The 19,297-nt window shown below is 42.8% G+C and overlaps 1 protein-coding gene across 1 annotated transcript in view; it reads left to right on the top strand.

Moving 5' to 3' along the window:
• Positions 1-19,297, top strand: part of SMC5 (structural maintenance of chromosomes 5) — a 57,835-nt gene that overhangs the window by 11,538 nt on the left and 27,000 nt on the right. Inside the window, exons 7-10 of the mRNA XM_086479401.1 lie at positions 3,769-3,930; positions 15,172-15,243; positions 16,164-16,419; positions 17,557-17,711. Coding sequence (XP_086335527.1) covers positions 3,769-3,930; positions 15,172-15,243; positions 16,164-16,419; positions 17,557-17,711 — 645 coding nt within the window. The remainder of the gene's footprint in view (positions 1-3,768; positions 3,931-15,171; positions 15,244-16,163; positions 16,420-17,556; positions 17,712-19,297) is intronic.

Genomic DNA, 19,297 nt, shown 5'->3' with positions numbered 1-19,297 from the left:
GTCTTCACTGGCAAGTGCTCCAGCCACACCGCCCAAATCTCAGAAGGCAATGGGAGGGGCAGGCAAAATGAAGAACCACCCACTGTAGGAGAGGATCAGGTTCGAGACCACCTAAGGAACTTGAAGGTCCACAAGTCCATGGGACCTGATGAGATGCATCTGCAGATCCTGAGGCAACTGGTGGATGCAGTGGCTAAGGCACTATCCATCATCTTTGAAAAGTTGTCAGTCCAGTGAAGTTCCTGCTGTCTGGAAAAGGGGAGACATAACCCCCATATTTAAAAAGGCGAAAAAGGAAGACCTGGAGAACTACAGGCCAGTCGGTCTCACATCTGTGCCCAGCCAGATTGTGGACCAGATCGTCCTGGAAACAATGCTAAGGCACATGGAAAATAAGGAGGTGATTTGGGACAGCCAATGTGGCTTCACCAAGGGCAAATTATGCCTGACAAATTTGGTAGCCTTCTACAATGGAGTTACAGCATTGGTGGATAAAGGAAGACCAACCGACATTATCTACCTGGACTTGTACAAAGCATTCGACACTGTCCCGCATGACATCCTTGTCTCTAAACTGGAGAGACATGGATTTGCTGGATGGACCACTCGGTGGATCGGGAATTGGCTGGATGGTCGCACTCAGAGTTGTGGTCAACAGCTCAACGTCTTGAGTGGAGACCAGTGACGACTGACGTTCCTCAAGGGTCAGTATTGGGACTGATGTTAAATAGCATCTTTGTTGGCGGCAGAGACAGTGGGATTGAGTGCACCCTCAGCAAGTTTGCCAACGACACCAAGCTGCATGGTGCGGTCGACACGCCGGAGGGAAGGGAGGCCATCCAGAGGGATCTTGACAGGCTGGAGAGGTGGGCCTGTGTGAACTTGGGAAGTTCAACAAGGCCAAGTGCAAGGTCCTGCACCTGGGTCAGGGCAATCCCAAGCACAGATACAGGCTGGGCGATGAGTGGATCGAGAGCAGCCCTGGGGAGAGGGACTTGGGGATGCTGGCAGCTGAAAAACTTGAGTATCAGTCAGCAACGTGCACTCACAGCCCAGAAAGCCAGTTGCATCTTGGGCTGCATTAAGAGAAGTGTGGCCAGCAGGTCAAGAGGTGATTCTGCCCCTCTGCTCTGCTCTGGTGGGACCCCACCTGGAATGCTGTGTTCAGCTCTGGGGCCCCCAGCACAAGGAAGGCATCAACATGCTCGAGCAGGTCCAGAGGAGGGCCACAAAGATGATCATCAGGCTGGAGCACCTTCTCTCTGAGGACAGGCTGAGAGAGTTGGGGTTGTTTAGCATAACGAAGAGAAGGCTCCGGGAAGATCTTTCAGCAGCCTTGAAGTACTTCAAAGGGGCCAACAAGAAGGGTGGGGAGGGACTCTTTTATCAGGGAGTGCAGCGATAGAGTGAGGGGTAGTGGTTTCAAACTGAAAGAGGGGAGATTGAGGTTAAATATTCATTTCTGTGAGTGGTGAGACACTGGAACAGGTTGCCCAGAGAAGCTGTGGCTGCCCCCTCCCTGGCAGTGTTCAAGGCCAGGCTGGATGGGGCTTTGAGCAACCTGGTCTAGTGGGACGTGTCCCTGCCCATGGCAGGGGGGTTGGGACTAGATGATCTTTAAGGTCCCTTCCAACCCAAACCATTCCATGATTCTAGAGCTGAATTTGTTTTACTATTTGGCCACTGTAGAACTGTGGTTTTGTTCTGAAGACTCTACTGCTCTTGACTGGAGAAATGCTTTTTTTAGTCAAGTTTTTTTTCTCGTCAGTTCCAGCTGTTTCTATATGGTTTTTACCATTTTTACATATGTCTATGCCTAACAGGCTTTTGAGCATCTGCTTTAAATTTCATAAAATGGACCCTAGGAGTACAACATTACAGATGTGAACTCAAGGATTTAGGGGATCTTTTATGTTCTTGTATGTGCCTTAATGGAACTTCTATCAAATGATTGTCATTTACAATTAGTGAGCAGATCTGAGGAGCTACAGATTTTTTTGACATGGATAGCACTTCTTTTGTAAGGTTTTAAAGACAAGTGGTTTCTTACCCCTCCAAGCTTAACCTTAAGGTAGTACGATATACCATATACTATTTTAAGGTGGAACAGCAGCAGGAGGTGCTGTTCCACCTTCTGTAAATGTCCTGAAAGCATATAATTCTGAAAATGTGTTTTGACCAAGCTGTGTCCATTCTTTTCCTCCTCTTCCATTCATGATTGAAAAATCTTTGTTTTATATAGTTTAAGTGCAAATGTCTCTTGGGAGGGCTGAAATCCTTTGGAAGTTCTGCAGATCTTTAGCTAAGTGCACAATTACAAGCATCGAGGTTATTTGATTAAAGGTTACCAAAATACAAAGGTCTAGTGAAAGTCAGGTTTTCTTAAAGTGTTAAAGGGACTTGCTGTGTAAAAACCATGTCCTGACAATTTTTGGTGAAACTTGCCTGTACTTTGTATCTGAAGAAATGATGTGTAATTGTATGTGTGCGCATTTGCTTTAACCTTGAAATATAACACCTTATTTAGAGCAGAGCTAAGTTTTAAGCTTATTCTGTCAGCAAAGTGGAAGTATAATTGCTTTACCTCTAGCTTTGTAATGGTAGCTACTGATTGTACTCCACATCGTAGAATTACAGCTGTTTTCTTCAAAATACTTTTTGGCTTTATGAAAAAAATACTATGAAGAAAGAATTTGGATTTAATAGCCTAAGTCGATTTATTTGTGATTGTGTGTTTACAATTGGGGTAATTAACTAACTAGGAAAAAGTGGTAGCAGATAAAGCAAAGTTAGCTGACAAGCAGAGCTTGCAGGCTGTCTTTATTTATTATTTTTTTCAATGCTTCAAAGCTTGAAATAATCTGTGCATATGCTCTAAACCAGGGGCTATAGTGCCTGCCAAATACAACAGCTTTCCCTTCCTCTGCAGCAATATGTACATGTATCTTTTCCTCCTCTCTCTGATCCTCTGGGTATGTTGTGGTTTTGTTTTTTTTTTCTCATGAACCCTTAACAATCATTAAATGCCGTGTTGTTTGTTTGTTTGTGGTTTGTTTTGGGTTTTTTTTTTGTTCTCCAGAGAGCATGACACACACAGATTCGTTAGTAATGACTCCTTCAGCCTAAACTACTTTCTCCCCAGAATTCTTAGCTTCTTGAAGTGGTCATCACACTGGTTACCATCTCTTTCTTCTAAAGAATGCATCTCCAGTTAAACTTCCTAGACAGTGACTTCTCTGGAGTTTGTGGTGTATGGTGGAGTTTTTGTTTTCATAAGTTCTGTTCTGCTCTGTCTATGTCCTTGGTTTAATTCAGGGTTATGTCTGTAACTGGCTCTGATCTGTCCGGCTCCTTCCTTTTCTTTCTCCTGAAGTTTTCTGTGGTTATTTGCTCCTTAGCTTGAGGACTTCTGCCTAGGTAGTACTCAAACTATGGATAGAAGGGGCTGAAGAGTTACTTTTTCCACACAGATCACCGATGGATTTAGAGGCAAGATAATTGCAGTTAAATTGGTAACTTCTTGAATTGCCGGTTATTTGAGAACCATTAAATGTGTATGCTTGTTCACTGGAAGCTGAATGATTTCTCTATCTCCTAGTCATAGTGACTAGTAACAGGAGGATTTCTTCAGTAGTTACTCTAATACTAGCTTCTGAATGAGATTTTTCTTCTAAAGCCCATGTACAATTGAATAAAATGTTAGAGCAGTATAAAGTACTGCAATAGAAGACAAAAGTCTTTAGTTATTTTACTTTCAACTCCCCCAAGGAATATGAAAATACTCGTCAGCAGCATGAGGAAGTGAAACAACTGCGAGAGCAAGCCAAGAAAGAACTGAAGAATCTGAAAGCAATGCAGTCCCCAGTGGCAAAAAAAATGGAAGATATTGAAGAATGTTTTGAGAGTCTGGATAAGAAAATCAGAGAGAAGGTAGGTATTTTAAGTTCTCAGTTAACATATAGTATTTCAGGTGTTCTGTGTTCAGCTCTGTGAATAATCTCTTTGTAGTGTGCTATAATTATGTTTTTCAGAAGAAATTTTTCTAGACTACTTGTACCCTTGGTTCTCGCTGCCTTCTCAATGTCTGTTCCATTAAAACCCGTGAAATTCAAGGAATAAATTTCTTAGTAAACCTTCAGTAGCAACTCTGGAAGTTCACTTGGTATTCTGAGCACAAAAATTTTGTAGTTGTCTTCATGGAACCTTCAAAATCTTCAGGAGTAACATGTTACAGTTTCCCTATCCCTAAGTTAGATACTCAGGTTGAGCTAGTGGTCTGTTTTCTTCTGTTCCTTAGTTTGAGTTTGTGGATGCTCTGTTTGTCTTAAGAGGTAGCCAGTTTGGGTGGTTAATTTAAGCTAAAGTAGAACTTTTCTGGCCTAAAAGTGTTCCTGTAATTTTTAAGCTAATTCTGTAAGTAGGGTGTAATTTTTTTATTAGACAGTAATCCTCCGTCAGTTGTGAATACTTCTATGCGTAAAAGGATTTAATGGTAAACCTACCTATGCCTTACAGCATAGGTAAAAAAAAAAAAATCTGTTTTTTGAATAGCTGATCTCTCTAGGGGTATGGAAAATTACTATTTCTGTATGGCAAATAGGAAAGTACTGTAATTCTCTGTAGGGTTTTAACTGTCATGTACTACCAAGGCTACAGAAGTCATTGTGTGCATAGGCTGCACAAATGTCTAATGGATAACAAAAGTTAAACGCTAATATGAGAATGTTTGCTGCAGTGAGTTCTGTTTGAAGGTAACTGATCAGATCAAAGGACTTGGTGTGGAGACACCTGTAGAAGACTGCTGTCCTGAAGCATCTTGTAGAACCAGGGTCTGAAACTTCAATGGCATTTAGTGCACAGTAAGCTAATAGACTGTCCCATGTGCTTTCTTTGAAAAAACGAACTCACACACAGCCTCCCCCTCAAACAAACAAGCAAAAAGCCCACTAACGTTAAAAAACAAACAAACAAACAAAACCAAAGACCAGACAAACAAAACACACAGATTGTTGTTCACACCAGTTCTGGTTTTGTTGTGATGTAAACTGCACCAGACTATACTACTTACCCAAGTATATTGTTATTATTAAGAAAGCTCTTCGCTAAAGGTATCCTTTGAATTTTGTGCTCCACAGTACTGCAAGAGTTTATTATGCTGTCATTCAAAAATACATAATTGTTACAAATGTTGCAGTTTTATTGAAGTGGGCTTTTTGGGGGGTGTTTGGGTTTTTGTTTTTGTGAGGTTTTGTGTTGTTTAAGCGTACTTCCTGAGAGGAAAGTTAACAGTTGGAAACTTGAAATTAATTTTCATAGTGCAGTAAGGGCCTTTGTGCTGGTGAAGTGCTAAGCTTTGTTTTCAGCTGCTTGATATTATCCTGCTAAGTTTTAATCATATCCTTCATTTTAATTAATGCTATACTAATATTCTTTTTTTTCGAACAGGAAAGAATTCTGCCTGAACCATTGCTATTGCAATTAAGTGTATTGTGCTATGTTCATATAAAAGTTATCCTCTGTTGATATGAGTTATAGTCTGTTTGTATGAGAAACTGAAGACAAAATAGTGAGCATTTCAGTTTTAACTTGCAGGGACCATGCTCAGCGTAGGCCATTTGCTACAGAACTGTGAAAGAAAAATTGGGGGAAATGTACTAGCTGATCGACTCATACTCTTGAATCAATATATTTTTCTGCTCAATCTGAACTTGCAGAGTAAGGATTCCACACACTAAGTGTTCACAAGTTTAACTGTATGCTGAAGTGGAGTTTAATTTGGGCCTGGAGAATGAATTGGGTGCATTTTGTTCTACAGTATTGCAGAAGCCAAAAAGATGGAAAGAAGGAAGGATGCTACATTTGAAATAAATAATTCATAGGAGACTTACTGAGATATTCTAATTCTGCTTTCTAGTGATTGTTTACCATTATTTTGATTGTAATGTATAGCTGATACTCTGTTGCATATATTTTGTGGTAAGACATTTCCAAACCTGAGTTTTATTCTGATATTAAATGACATATCCAAGTCTAATTTGAATTATTAATATTCCTTCTTGAAGAAGCCCCCGTAGAGTGTAAAATTGTGGAAGAAGGCTGAAGAGGAATATATTGTGAGCAATTTGTATGACGTCAGGCAAGTTAGCAAGATGTTAGAGGTGTATTGCTACTTTTTGAACTTTTGTGACAGTAGCTCTTTTTGGATACTGAGATGTCTTGGTTTGAAAAGACAGGTGTCTGTGGAGGAAGGCAGGAGCCTCCCTTGAAATGGAGAGTGCAACCCCCTTCCCTCCAAACTATTATAATTTTGAAATTAACGGGCCTTCAGGCAAAGATATGGGGAATAGGAATAACAGTTCTTTACTAATATATATATATATATATATATATATAACACAAGGCAGGGAAAAACAAACAACCCACTGGTTTACACTGACAGAGTCAGGAATACAACCTGACACCCTGTTAGGGTGGCAGTAGCAGTCCGATAAGATGCTGGCTGCAGTCCTCCTGAAGTGATGGGTGTAGTTCTGTGGAAGCAGCAATCAGGTAAAAGAGTCTGGTCTTCCTCCGAAGGTCCAGTGGTCGGCAGGTAGCTCTTGTCCTCTGGAACTCCAGTGGGGGGAAAAGCTCCTCTGCGAATCCAGTGGAAGAAAGGCGGCTAGGGTGTTCAAAATCTCCGTTTTTATTTGGCATGGACTGCTTGGCTCCTTCCCCCTCCCCCCCCCCCCCCTCCCCGGTCGGAGCATCTCACAATGGGATGGGGAGTCGTGAGGCAGTTCCTTGATGGGCCATTAACAGGAGATAGCCCAGGAGCGAGTTACCGATGGGTCAGGCGATAAGGCATTGTTGTGCCCAGTAACAGGAGATAGTCCAGAGGGGGGAGGCAGGGAGCACCGCCCCACCTGGTCTCAACAGCTCCTGAAGATGGTAATAGAATATTTTTTTTTCCTTTTGGCACATTTTACACTGTAACCCAGGACATAATCCACCCCTTATTCTATTACCATCTACACCATACCCAACCCAATGCCCCCTTACAGATACATATATACATATATACACAATGAAACCTTACACAGAGTTCTCACTTAAAATTAGGTCTCCTTGTGGTACACAACGGGTTTCCCCATTTTTCTGCATTACCCACCAAGTGTAACCAGGTCCTTGAGCAAAAACAACCCCACGGAGGGGTGTGCCTTTGCCTGATGTGGGATTAATCCAAACAGTCTTTCCTAACATACCTCTCGTATGTACCACAGGGACTTTATCTCCGTCCACTGTGTGCAAGGGTCCAGACTGGGCAGGACCAGCTCGATTGATGGACCCTTGGGTATTGACCATCCAGGTGGCCTTTGCTAAGTTCAGTTCCCAATTTTTGAAAGTCCCCCCTCCAAGTGCTTTTAGGGTAGTCTTAAGTAGCCCATTGCACCGTTCAACTTTCCCGGCAGCTGGTGCATGATAAGGGATATGATATATCCATTCAATTCCATGTTCTCTGGCCCAAGTGCTTATGAGGCTGTTCTTGAAATGTGTCCCGTTGTCTGACTCGATTCTCTCAGGGGTGCCATGTCTCCAAAGAACTTGCTTTTCCAGGCCCAAGATGGTGTTCCGGGCAGTAGCATGAGGCACAGGGTAGGTCTCCAGCCACCCAGTGGTTGCTTCCACCATGGTCAGCACGTAGCGCTTGCCTTGACGGGTTTGGGGAAGAGTGATGTAGTCAATTTGCCAGGCTTCCCCATACCTGTATTTCGACCATCGTCCACCGTACCACAGAGGCTTCACCCGCTTGGCCTGCTTGATCGCAGCGCAGGTCTCACAGTCTTGGATAACCTGGGAGATACTGTTCATGGTTAGATCCACCCCTCGGTCCCGTGCCCATTTATAAGTGGCCTCTCTGCCTTGATGGCCTGAGGCATCATGGGCCCATCGAGCTAAGAACAACTCTCCTTTATGTTGCCAATCTAAGTCTATCTGAGACACCTCTATTTTTGCAGCCTGATCTACCTGTTCATTGTTACGATGTTCTTCGTTAGCCCGACTCCTGGGGACATGAGCATCTACATGACGGACCCTCACAGGTAGCTTCTTTACCCGAGTGGCAATATCTTTCCACTCATCAGCAGCCCAAATTGGTTTTCCCCTACGCTGCCAGTTGGCCTTTTTCCACCTTTCCAGCCAGCCCCACAGAGCATTGGCTACCATCCATGAATCAGTATAAAGGTAGAGCTTTGGCCACTTCTCTCTTTCAGCAATGTCCAGGGCTAGTTGAACGGCTTTGAGTTCAGCAAGTTGACTTGATCCACCTTCTCCTTCAGTAGCTTGTGCGACCTGTCGTGTGGGGCTCCATACGGCTGCTTTCCACTTCCGGTTCATCCCTACGATGCGACAGGAACCATCAGTGAAAAGAGCATATCGTGTTTCCTCTGCTGGTAGTTGGTTGTACGGTGGAGCTTCTTCAGCCCGCATCACTTGTTCCTGCTCCTCTTCGTCAGTGAGGCCAAAGTCTTCACCTTCCGGCCAGTTCGTAATTATCTCCAAAATCCCAGGGCGATTTGGGTTTCCAATACGGGCGCGCTGTGTGATGAGGGCAATCCATTTGCTCCATGTGGCGTCAGTGGCGTGGTGGGTGGAGGGAACCTTTCCTTTAAACATCCACCCCAGCACCGGTAGTCGGGGTGCCAGGAGGAGTTGTGCTTCGGTGCCAATCACTTCCGAGGCAGCTTGGACTCCTTCATAGGCTGCTAGGATTTCCTTCTCTGTGGGAGTGTAGTTGGCCTCAGACCCTCTATAACTTCGACTCCAGAATCCCAGTGGTCGGCCACGAGTCTCTCCAGGCACCTTCTGCCAAAGGCTCCAGGACAAACCATTGTTCCCGGCTGCAGAGTAGAGCACGTTCCTCACCTCTGGTCCTGTCCTGACTGGGCCAAGGGCTAGCGCATGAGCGATCTCCCGCTTGATTTGGGCAAAAGCTTGTTGCTGTTCAGGGCCCCAGTGGAAATCGTTCTTCTTGCGGGTAACTAGGTACAGAGGGCTCACGATCTGGCTGTACTCAGGAATGTGCATTCTCCAAAAACCTATGGCGCCTAGGAAAGCCTGTGTTTCCTTCTTGCTGGTTGGTGGAGACATCGCAGTGATCTTATTGATGACCTCGGTGGGGATCTGACGCCGTCCGTCTTGCCACTTTACCCCCAGGAACTGGATCTCTCGGGCAGGTCCCTTGACTTTGCTCTTCTTGATGGCAAAACCAGCTTCCAGGAGAATCTGGATGATCTTCTCTCCTTTCCCAAATACTTCCTTTGCTGTGTTCCCCTACACAATGATGTCATCGATGTACTGCAGATGTTCCGGAGCTTCACCCTTTTCCAGTGCAGCCTGGATCAGTCCATGGCAGATGGTGGGACTGTGCCTCCACCCCTGGGGCAGTCGGTTCCAGGTGTACTGTACGCCCCTCCAGGTGAAGGCAAACTGAGCCCTACATTCTGCTGCCAGAGGAATGGAGAAAAAAGCATTGGCAATGTCAATAGTGGCATACCACTTTGCTGCCTTGGACTCCAGCTCGTACTGGAGTTCCAGCATGTCCGGCACGGCAGTGCTCAACGGTGGAGTCACTTCATTCAAGCCACGATAGTCCACAGTCAATCTCCATTCTCCGTCAGACTTGCGCACAGGCCAAATGGGGCTGTTGAATGGTGAGTGGGTCTTGCTGACCACCCCTTGACTCTCCAGCTCGCGGATCATTTTGTGGATGGGGATCACAGCATCTCGATTCGTCCGATACTGCCGGCGGTGCACTGTCGAGGTGGCAATTGGCACTTGTTGCTCTTCCACCTTCAAGAGTCCTACTGCAGATGGGTTTTCTGATAGTCCGGGCAAGGTGTTCAATTGCCTAATGCTCTCTGCCTCCACAGCAGCTATCCCAAATGCCCACCTGAGACCTTTTGGGTCCTTGTAATAGCCGTTCCGGAGGAAGTCTATGCCCAGAATACACGGGGCCTCTGGGCCAGTCACAATTGGATGTTTCTGCCACTCCTTCCCAGTAAGGCTCACCTCGGCTTCCAACAGAGTCAATTGCTGCGATCCCCCCGTTACCCCGGCAATGGAAACAGGTTCTGCCCCCACATGTCCCGATGGCATTAGGGTACACTGCGCACCAGTATCAACTAACGCTTTGTATTTTTGTGGCTCTGACGTGCCAGGCCATCGGATCCACACCGTCCAAAATATCCGGTTTTCCCGTGCCTCTCCCTGGCTAGAGGCAGGGCCCCTCTAGCACTGGTTACCATTCCCTTCCTGGACATACATACTAGAGGTTCCTTCAAGGGGATCTGTCAGATCATCCTCCCTTCTGTAATATCTGGCAGCTTGGTCCTGGGAGGTTGAGGCTACCTTCACTTTAGTGTTACTCCCCCGGTTAGTGTTTCCCTCCTTGAGTTGATGCACCCGTGCTGCCAGGACAGAAGTGGGTTTCCCATCCCACCTTCCCATGTCTTCCCCATGGTCGCGCAGGAAGTACCATAGCTCAGCTCGTGGGGTGTACCCTCTCCCTCTAGCTGGGGGACGTTGGGCTCCGACTTTGGGGCCTGTGACTTGTACCGGTGCCAAATGGGAACTGCTCCTCCTCACCTCCTCCTTTATTTCCCTCATCTCCTCTTGTAGGCTCTTAATCACAGCAGAAACGTTAGCCTGCATTGGGCCATTGATCATGCTTTCAAAATTTCTAAGCTTGCTCGTGACAGAACCCACTGTCTCTCGGTCGTTATCTGCATTAATCATTGCAATGAAGGTGGAGTATTCAGATGGCCCTAGATTTGCCAGATTCCACAACATTTGCCCTGTGCACCTGACTTTGTCAGGGTCATTACCATGCTGTCCATCCCTCCCAAAGAGTACCTCCAATACTGCCACTTCTCTCAGCTGCTGGATCCCTTCCTCAAGGGTCTTCCAGCGCATTCTGTGATGGTGCTCCTGCATTCTCTCTCTGTGCACAAACCTCTCTCTCACACTCATTAAAAGCCGCTCCCAGAGGGAAAGGGTCCCTGGCTCCCTTACAAATACCAGATTGACACCTGAGTCCTGAGTCAAGGGTCCCAAATTCCTTGCCTCACTGCCATCCAGTTGCACACCCGTACCCATAAGATCCCAGACCCGAAGTAACCAGGTTGTGAAAGCCTCACGCCCCCGCCGTACGATGTCTTTGTGCAGATTACGGAGACTGTCGTACGTCAGGGACTCGGTGATTATCTCAACCACTGGCTCGCCTGCAGGTTCTGAGGGCCCTCCTTTCTTAACTGAGCGCTCTGATTTCATCTTAGATTTCCTCGTTTCCACAGGGGCGACTGCTGCTGGCTCTGACTGCCCTTGCGTTTCAGCTGGAACCTGGACGGTTGTAACGTCTGTGGGTTCTACTGCTGCACCATTAGACTCTCCCTCTTCAAGGCAGGAGGAGGGATTCCCAGCAGCTGAGAGAATGCACTCCTTCAGCATCTGGCCCATCTCACGTATCTCCTTCACCCAATCCGGGTGGTTCATTTCTGATGTGAGCTGTGAGGCAGGGTCAGGTTCTGGAGCAGCATTCCTAGTCAGGGTAGTTATCCAAGCCAATCTCCCCTGATCTCTGAATACTGAATAAAACAGGATTATCAGCAACACCAGCCACTGTATGATATCATTAGCACTTAGGAAAGCTCTGAATCCTTCGAAAACTGGTGGAGTAGACCCAAAGAGCTGGGTTAGGGGTTGGGAGAAAGTTTCTCCCGGTGTCATTTCCTCACAGTAGGTACCATTATTAAAGTAACCCCAAAAGCATACAGTTAGTGTGCGATAGCTCCGAATCCATGTGCCCGCCTTCCAGAGGAAGTTAATAAGCCATGAATTCCTCACCTTATTAATCCATAAAACAAACTGGATAACAGTCACGGTAGCCTTAGTTATAGGACCCATGTTTAGATAAGGGCCTGCAAATGGGAGAAATACAGCCACCACCACATGCCACACGAACCAGGATAAACTAGCCCACATGATGCCACTTAACAAGGAATCTATATCCAATGCACAAAAACCGTTATTCCTTTATCTCTCGATGCCCTCGAGCCCCACGTTGGGCGCCAAAATCTGTCTTGGTTTGAAAAGACAGGTGTCTGTGGAGGAAGGCAGGAGCCTCCCTTGAAATGGAGAGTGCAACCCCCTTCCCTCCAAACTATTATAATTTTGAAATTAACGGGCCTTCAGGCAAAGATATGGGGAATAGGAATAACAGTTCTTTACTAATATATATATATATATATATATAACACAAGGCAGGGAAAAACAAACAACCCACTGGTTTACACTGACAGAGTCAGGAATACAACCTGACACCCTGTTAGGGTGGCAGTAGCAGTCCGATAAGATGCTGGCTGCAGTCCTCCTGAAGTGATGGGTGTAGTTCTGTGGAAGCAGCAATCAGGTAAAAGAGTCTGGTCTTCCTCCGAAGGTCCAGTGGTCGGCAGGTAGCTCTTGTCCTCTGGAACTCCAGTGGGGGGAAAAGCTCCTCTGCGAATCCAGTGGAAGAAAGGCGGCTAGGGTGTTCAAAATCTCCGTTTTTATTTGGCATGGACTGCTTGGCTCCTTCCCCCTCCCCCCCCCCCCCTCCCCGGTCGGAGCATCTCACAATGAGATGGGGAGTCGTGAGGCAGTTCCTTGATGGGCCATTAACAGGAGATAGCCCAGGAGCGAGTTATCGATGGGTCAGGCGATAAGGCATTGTTGTGCCCAGTAACAGGAGATAGTCCAGAGGGGGGAGGCAGGGAGCACCGCCCCACCTGGTCTCAACAGCTCCTGAAGATGGTAATAGAATATTTTTTTTTCCTTTTGGCACATTTTACACTGTAACCCAGGACATGAGATCTATTTCCCTTCCACATAGCTTCTTAGTTGGGCTGTGAAAATTAAGTTCTTTTAAAGGAGAGTTAGTGCTGGTTGCACTGTCAGGAGATAGTTTTGAAAGAAGGCAAAAGCTCAAGGTTTTTAAGTACCATACCTTAAAATTGCTTAAATTGCTACTTCTTTATTAGTTCTTCACTTTTTCATAGATACTACTTGAATTTATTGTAACTTAGAATTTTATCTTTGTATATGCAAACATTTGGTGAGCATTTCACAGATAATTATACTGTAAGCCAGCAGGAGTTGATTAATGAATGATTTTATATTTTAAAAAAAACCCACTATTTTTGGCCCCAAAGTTGGTGTTTTCCCTTAATGCCAAATTGAAATTTGGCTTGAAAAAAAGTGGTTTAGCATTTTAAGTCCTCTCTACTTCAGACACACAGACCTGTAGGGAACGTAATTGGTAACTGTCTTCAGGCCTTTTGGTCCAGGCTTATATCCGTTATCAAATAACTGTAATCCTGGCTGCTTCTTGATCTTGCTCTTTGCTTGTGGAAATATGTATGAGAGCAGAGATAAACCACCTTTTCATTATGTCTTGTTTGCACTTTGTTGTCAAAAAGCCAGGGATGGTGTTAGAGATTTTGCCTGGAAGGAGCCAGACTGAAAGTAAGGTGGAGCTAAATCCAGGAAGAAATAAATGTATCAAGGCTGTTTCTCTTGTCTCTCTCTGTGTTAAAACCCTTTTAAGGATTTGGTTGGACTGAGAATTCAGAGTAAAATTTTGTGCTTTGGGTGGTGCGTAGAATGTGTAGATTCTGAAAAAAATAATCCCATTTTGTAGAACGAGGTTGATAAAATTCTGTGAGAGAAGCCTAGCATAGTTTCTGCTTTAGCCTCTTTAAACGCGTTTGAACAGGGTGGACTATGCAATGCAAGTTTTTGGTTTTTTAGCTATATTTGACATATAAAGCAGTGTGGTGTGGTTGTCGCGTGTAAACCATAAAGACAATTACAGTTGTTAATCTGTTCTGTAAGGTAGATATACATAAATATATAACTGAAAATATAACAATAATGGAAAAATTGAGTTCCAGTTCCTTATTAGTGTCCTGATTTTGAGAGCCTTCAGCATTGTTTTGTGAATATTTTGCATCAGTTTTCTGGGAGAGAGCTGCTTCTTCAGAGTGCCTACCTGAGGTCTTTGGAGAGAGCATCACAGAATCAATACTGCATAGCAGTCAGCTGCAAGACCAAGATGTATTGTTACATGTTGCCTTCATGCAAACAGTTGTTAGAGTCAGGGTCTTAAATTTTTGTGCATCTTCCAGCTTGTGGGAGGGAAGAGATTCTGCATAGTTTTATTTTCTCCATTCTTGATGCGTCTTAGCATTTTTAGTGTGACTCAGTTTGTAGGAAGGCATTCCAGCAAGAGTGCTGTGTGTGTTTGTTTCCATGTCTGCACTGGAATTTACTTACAGTCCTTCCATCCTTCTGCAGCATTCTGGTATTCTGCTTGTACTGTTTTCAGCCTTGAGTGTTCAAGGAAGGAGGAATTAAGTTTGTAGTGAAAACATAGTAGACTTCCACTGTGTTCAGGACTCAACTGTGTAAGTGCCTGAACAACCTGACCTAATAAAACCTTCTTTGAGCACGGGGTTGGAGCGGGTGATGCCCAGAAGTCCCTTCCAACCTATACTATTCTACAACTCTATAGAAGCTGAGACTGATAGAGAAAAATTAGAGACATTGGTGCCTACAAATGAGCCAACAAGTTGTCACGCTCGTCTGTGCAGGATAGAGCTTTAACACAAGGCACTTCAGAGGTAGGGTGACTTTGACAAATTCTGTTTTGACTATCCTGTGCCTAGGAACTTAGAGCAAGAAAGGTGTAAGTATAAGATTTCCTTGGTAAAGTTGTTTTTTTGAAAAAGAGGCAAGAATATTTTATAAGTGTAAGGATCTGAATGTAACACTTTTACTGAAATCGAGGATGGAGTTAATTTAATTTCAGGTTAGATTAGGAGAATTCTTCCATCTGTCATGCCTGAATTTGCAGATCTATACCTGAATGGTTGTGAACAATTTATATGCCATTATTCAGTTCTTCACAAATTGCCGAAAATATACGTTACACATACAGGTAAGAATAAGAAGCAGCTGGTGAGTATGACTTTGTCAGTAATAAAATGTGAAGTAGTTATGCATACACAGAACATTCTTTAAAATATGAGTGCTTTTTACAAATACAACTAAAACTGAATTTATGACTATCTAATTTAAATATTTTACTGTACGCAGACTGCTGAAATCAAAGACATTTCTCAAAAATGTAAACAGAAACAAGATGCTTTGGAGATGAAAGATAAACAAGTAAGAGTCTTGATATTTATGACTACTTTTGATGTTTCTTAGTTAATATATTAACTCAGTACTAGCTATAGCATGTGCTGCATTCAGGTGGAATGCTGCCGCTTAAATTCTGCAGTAAAACACAGATACAGGATTTTTTGTCTGCCTTTCTGTTAACGGAGAGGGAAATTTTTCTGAAGAGGTTGCAAGTGCTTGCCCATTTCATTCCCTCCATTACAAACGAACCTTTAAAATGCTTGTTAGTCAAACAGGTGTCACTAAGGAATAGGTGTATGCTATGTAAAATCAGTTACCTTCATGTAACAAACTTAGGAATAGGCAGTGTGTGTATATACACTATATATTACAGACTTCCCTTGAAAAGCTGCAGCCTCCATAGTATAGTACTGCAGTCACCATTAAACATGCCCTCAGATACTCTATGCGACAGGCTAGGGTTATTCCTTCTGTTAGGTGTATATGACCAGCATTTTTTAAAAAAGAAAATGCAAAGATAGGTTGTAAACAGTTACAGAATTTCATCTAAGCACTTGGACAAGAAATATATGTAACTACATGTATAAGGGTGCAGAGTCAATGTTGCACATTGTGTTGTGCTATAGTTTTTATGTACTCTTAGGCTAACTTTCCAATGTGTTAAGGAAGATCTTAAGTTTGAAGCATCTGTTTTTGTAAAAAATGAAGGAACTCCGAAAATTGATTTAAAGGCTTGATTTTTATTCTTGCTTAACTTGCTGAATCTTAACAAAATCTAGTCAGTTCTTCAGCTGTTATAGGGCTATTTGAACTATAACAGATCCTTATGGTTTTAGTGCATAGTTACATCAGCATTTAATACCTCTTGCACAGGTATCCTGGTTATTTGTCGTAGGTTTTGTATACTAAATTCCTCTAATACTAGAAATACTAAAAATTCTTAGATTAAAGAAATTCATCAAGCTTTGAGAATGAAAAAAGATGAAGAAATGGACAGACGGAGGAAAATATGCAATATTCAGAAGATGATAGAGGACTGGAAGAATGAGCTCAGTACAATGGCAGTCAACGAGAATCTTCAGCCACAAATTGATGCTGTTAATAATGAGCTGAAAAAATTACAAGAAGAAAGGGCAAATACTGATACTGATATCAGTGATCTAACAGCAGAGAAAATGAACCAAGAGAGGGAAAACAAAAGTAAGTTACTTAGGGTTTTGTTGTTTTTTTTTTTTAATGACTGTTTGTATAGAATCTGTGTCCTGCTGTAGTGAAATAATTTGATACATTTACCTCAAGCCTCATAGCTGTATCTTACATGTATGGCAGTCCTCTTGTCTGTTACCAGTTTTATGAAAAATAACAGAAGCTGCTTTCAAAATAGAAGGAACAAGAAGATTCAGAAGTGGCAATTGAACTTAAAACTACCTTTCAAAAAAAATTATTTTCCTCTGATCTCCGTTAAGGAGACTCTTTTGCCAGTTTCTTTTTTTTCTGTTAAATTAAGGTGTGTACTGTTAAAAAGCAAATCTGAAGCAAAAACCAGTTTGCTTTTGAAGATGCAGTGTTTAAAAGTATTTCTTTGGCAGTATATTAGCTACTGATGCTGCTTTTGTCCTTTCTAGATGAACTTGAGCTAACCTTAATTATAATAAATGCCTTCATACTAGCCTAGGATTTACAGTTAGTTTTTCCTAAGAAACAAAATTCAAAAATTACAGCTTGGCGGGTGGTGGTGTATATATTCCTCAGTGAGTGTAGTACATTTGCACGTACCTATCTATGTGGCACTTAACTTGTCATAGAATCCAAGAAGAAGCTGAGGTGAAGAGAGACCAAGTGACCTAGGGAAGGAGAGACTATGTATTTTGCCTTGAGAAGCACAGAAAGTACTCAGTCTCTGCCCCTGAACAGCAAATGCTTTAGCACACAGCCTATTGTCACTCATTTTATTTTCTGCAAGCATGAAATAACACTCAGTTTTCGTGTTGATAGTCCCACTATCTCCTTCCTCTTGGGGCATTTTTGGCTTTAAATACAAAGGCAGAATAAGTTTTGGAGAGAGGTGTTTTAGGTCTAAATTCTGTTGGTTTTGCTGAGCTACCACATTTTGTTATCATTTAGGTAAGTCTTCATTTTATTTTAAATTTTACGCTATAATAGATCTTAAGATTTCTTTAGAATAAGCAACATCCTGATGGTGAGAAGAGAAACTCTTAATTCTTACAATCTCCTATCAACATTATTGCTGGAGTAGCATAGTAAATAAATACTGGAAAATGCTGGTTATAATGTGTACTTGCTATGGACTGTTCAAGAAACTGCCTTAAATTACAGGAATAATTGATCGCCTTGGACAACTTAATAATATAATGAATATGAAGGAAGAGAGTCTTAAAGTGAAATTCCAAGACACACACTCTGCTCTTATGTGGCTAAGAAAGAACAAAGACAAGTTTAAAAAAAAAGTTTGTGAACCCATGATGCTTGAAGTAAGAAAATTTACTTGCATATCACTCTAACCAGTTAATATTTCTTTTATTTATCCCTTGCAATACTTCGAGGATGACTTTTAGGATTTTCAAGACACATCTTGAAATGAGCTGCCAATTACATACAGGATACATTAGCATTATGAACTATTTTTAACTTTAATTCCATGGGCAATGTAGAAATACTCGACATTGAGTAAGATGGGGTGGTTCCTTCCCCTTTCCTCAAGGTGCATCCTTTATTAGGGTGCCCATTGCAGATTTCCTCTGTGGTACAGCCAATTATTTAGACTTAAATAGTTCTTACTTGCTGCTTAAAAAAGCAGTGATAGTTACAGTTGAATACCTCCCCTTACAGCAAACCTGCTCAGCAATGGTTACATGTCACTGTGATCACTAGGTATGTTTCTGGTTTGCTTTGCACAGCCAATTGCAGACACAGAAACACCTAATCAGTCCCTAGTTTTGTTTTGTGTTTTGGTTCGACAGATGCTGGACTTGCTAGCAATAGCAGGGCTGAATTTTCAAAGACACTATTGGTTTTCTAGTGTATTCCTCCACCATTATCCCAGTCTCTTGCAATGTGTGCTCCATGTAAGGTGAAGAGGATGAAGAACTCCAGTACACTCCTCTTCCTTTTCAGAATTGCAAGCTTATTTTAATAGTGTATTGCTACAATTTAAATTAGTTGAATGTTGGATGTTTGTATACCAATTCTTACGCTTTGTGCATGCACTAGAACTGCTCAAAATTACTTTTTAGTATGAAATGGCAAGCATTTCCTGTTATTACCAGAACTGTCAGTTCTTCCTGGAAGACCACATCAAGTTAATTTTACAAATGCCTTGATAGGATGCATTTGCTGTTCTTTTAAGGCCTTATTAATGTCTGTAACACCCACTCAGGTCTGAATTTGTTTTCTTTGATACAGTGTAAGTTAGTCTCATACTTAAAAATTCAGTCTTTCAAGTTGCTAGGAAGTGTACCCAGGGTTTGGCTAGCTTGAGGTTATGCAATTGTGTGTAGTTCTGTGTATTGTTGCCATTGTATGTCAAGTGTAGTGACATTATGTCTAATTACTAATGAGAGTTACTGAAGAATTCTAGCAGTAACATTTCATTCAGATATGAAAAGCTTCATCCATCTTAAAAATGGATTTTTTTTTTTTTTTAGAATGTGGAGATCATTCAATCAGTCTTTGAATCTCTGTCTTTCTAGGGCTTCAATGCTGTATTTGTATTTGGTGATGTTCACTGTGTCCAAATCAAAGGGAGCTGCATATGTATAATTTGTGGAGTGTGGCTTTTCCTGTTTTTAATTCCTTAGGTTAATTGCTTCTAAACAATGAGATACCTTTAGCAGTACTGGTAGACATGAGAGGGTGGTGGTTGCAATTGTAAAGTTAGGGTGGAGCAGAAGAGGGGGGAGGTGGTATGGTGGAGACAGTAATAGCTCCAGGAATGCTGAGAAAGGATACGGATGGAAAAAACCTAAACACAATAACATGTGAGTTACTGCAGGTTTCCTCCGAAGAGAAATGGTTGCAAAAAGACAGGGGATATTTATTTAAAGACATTTAAACATTG

This window comes from Leptosomus discolor, chromosome Z, assembly GCF_034619465.1.
Source record: "Leptosomus discolor isolate bLepDis1 chromosome Z, bLepDis1.hap2, whole genome shotgun sequence".
Taxonomy (NCBI): domain Eukaryota; kingdom Metazoa; phylum Chordata; class Aves; order Leptosomiformes; family Leptosomidae; genus Leptosomus; species Leptosomus discolor.
Note: the sequence above shows the minus strand (reverse complement) of the source record. Positions and strands in the feature narration are given on the sequence as shown.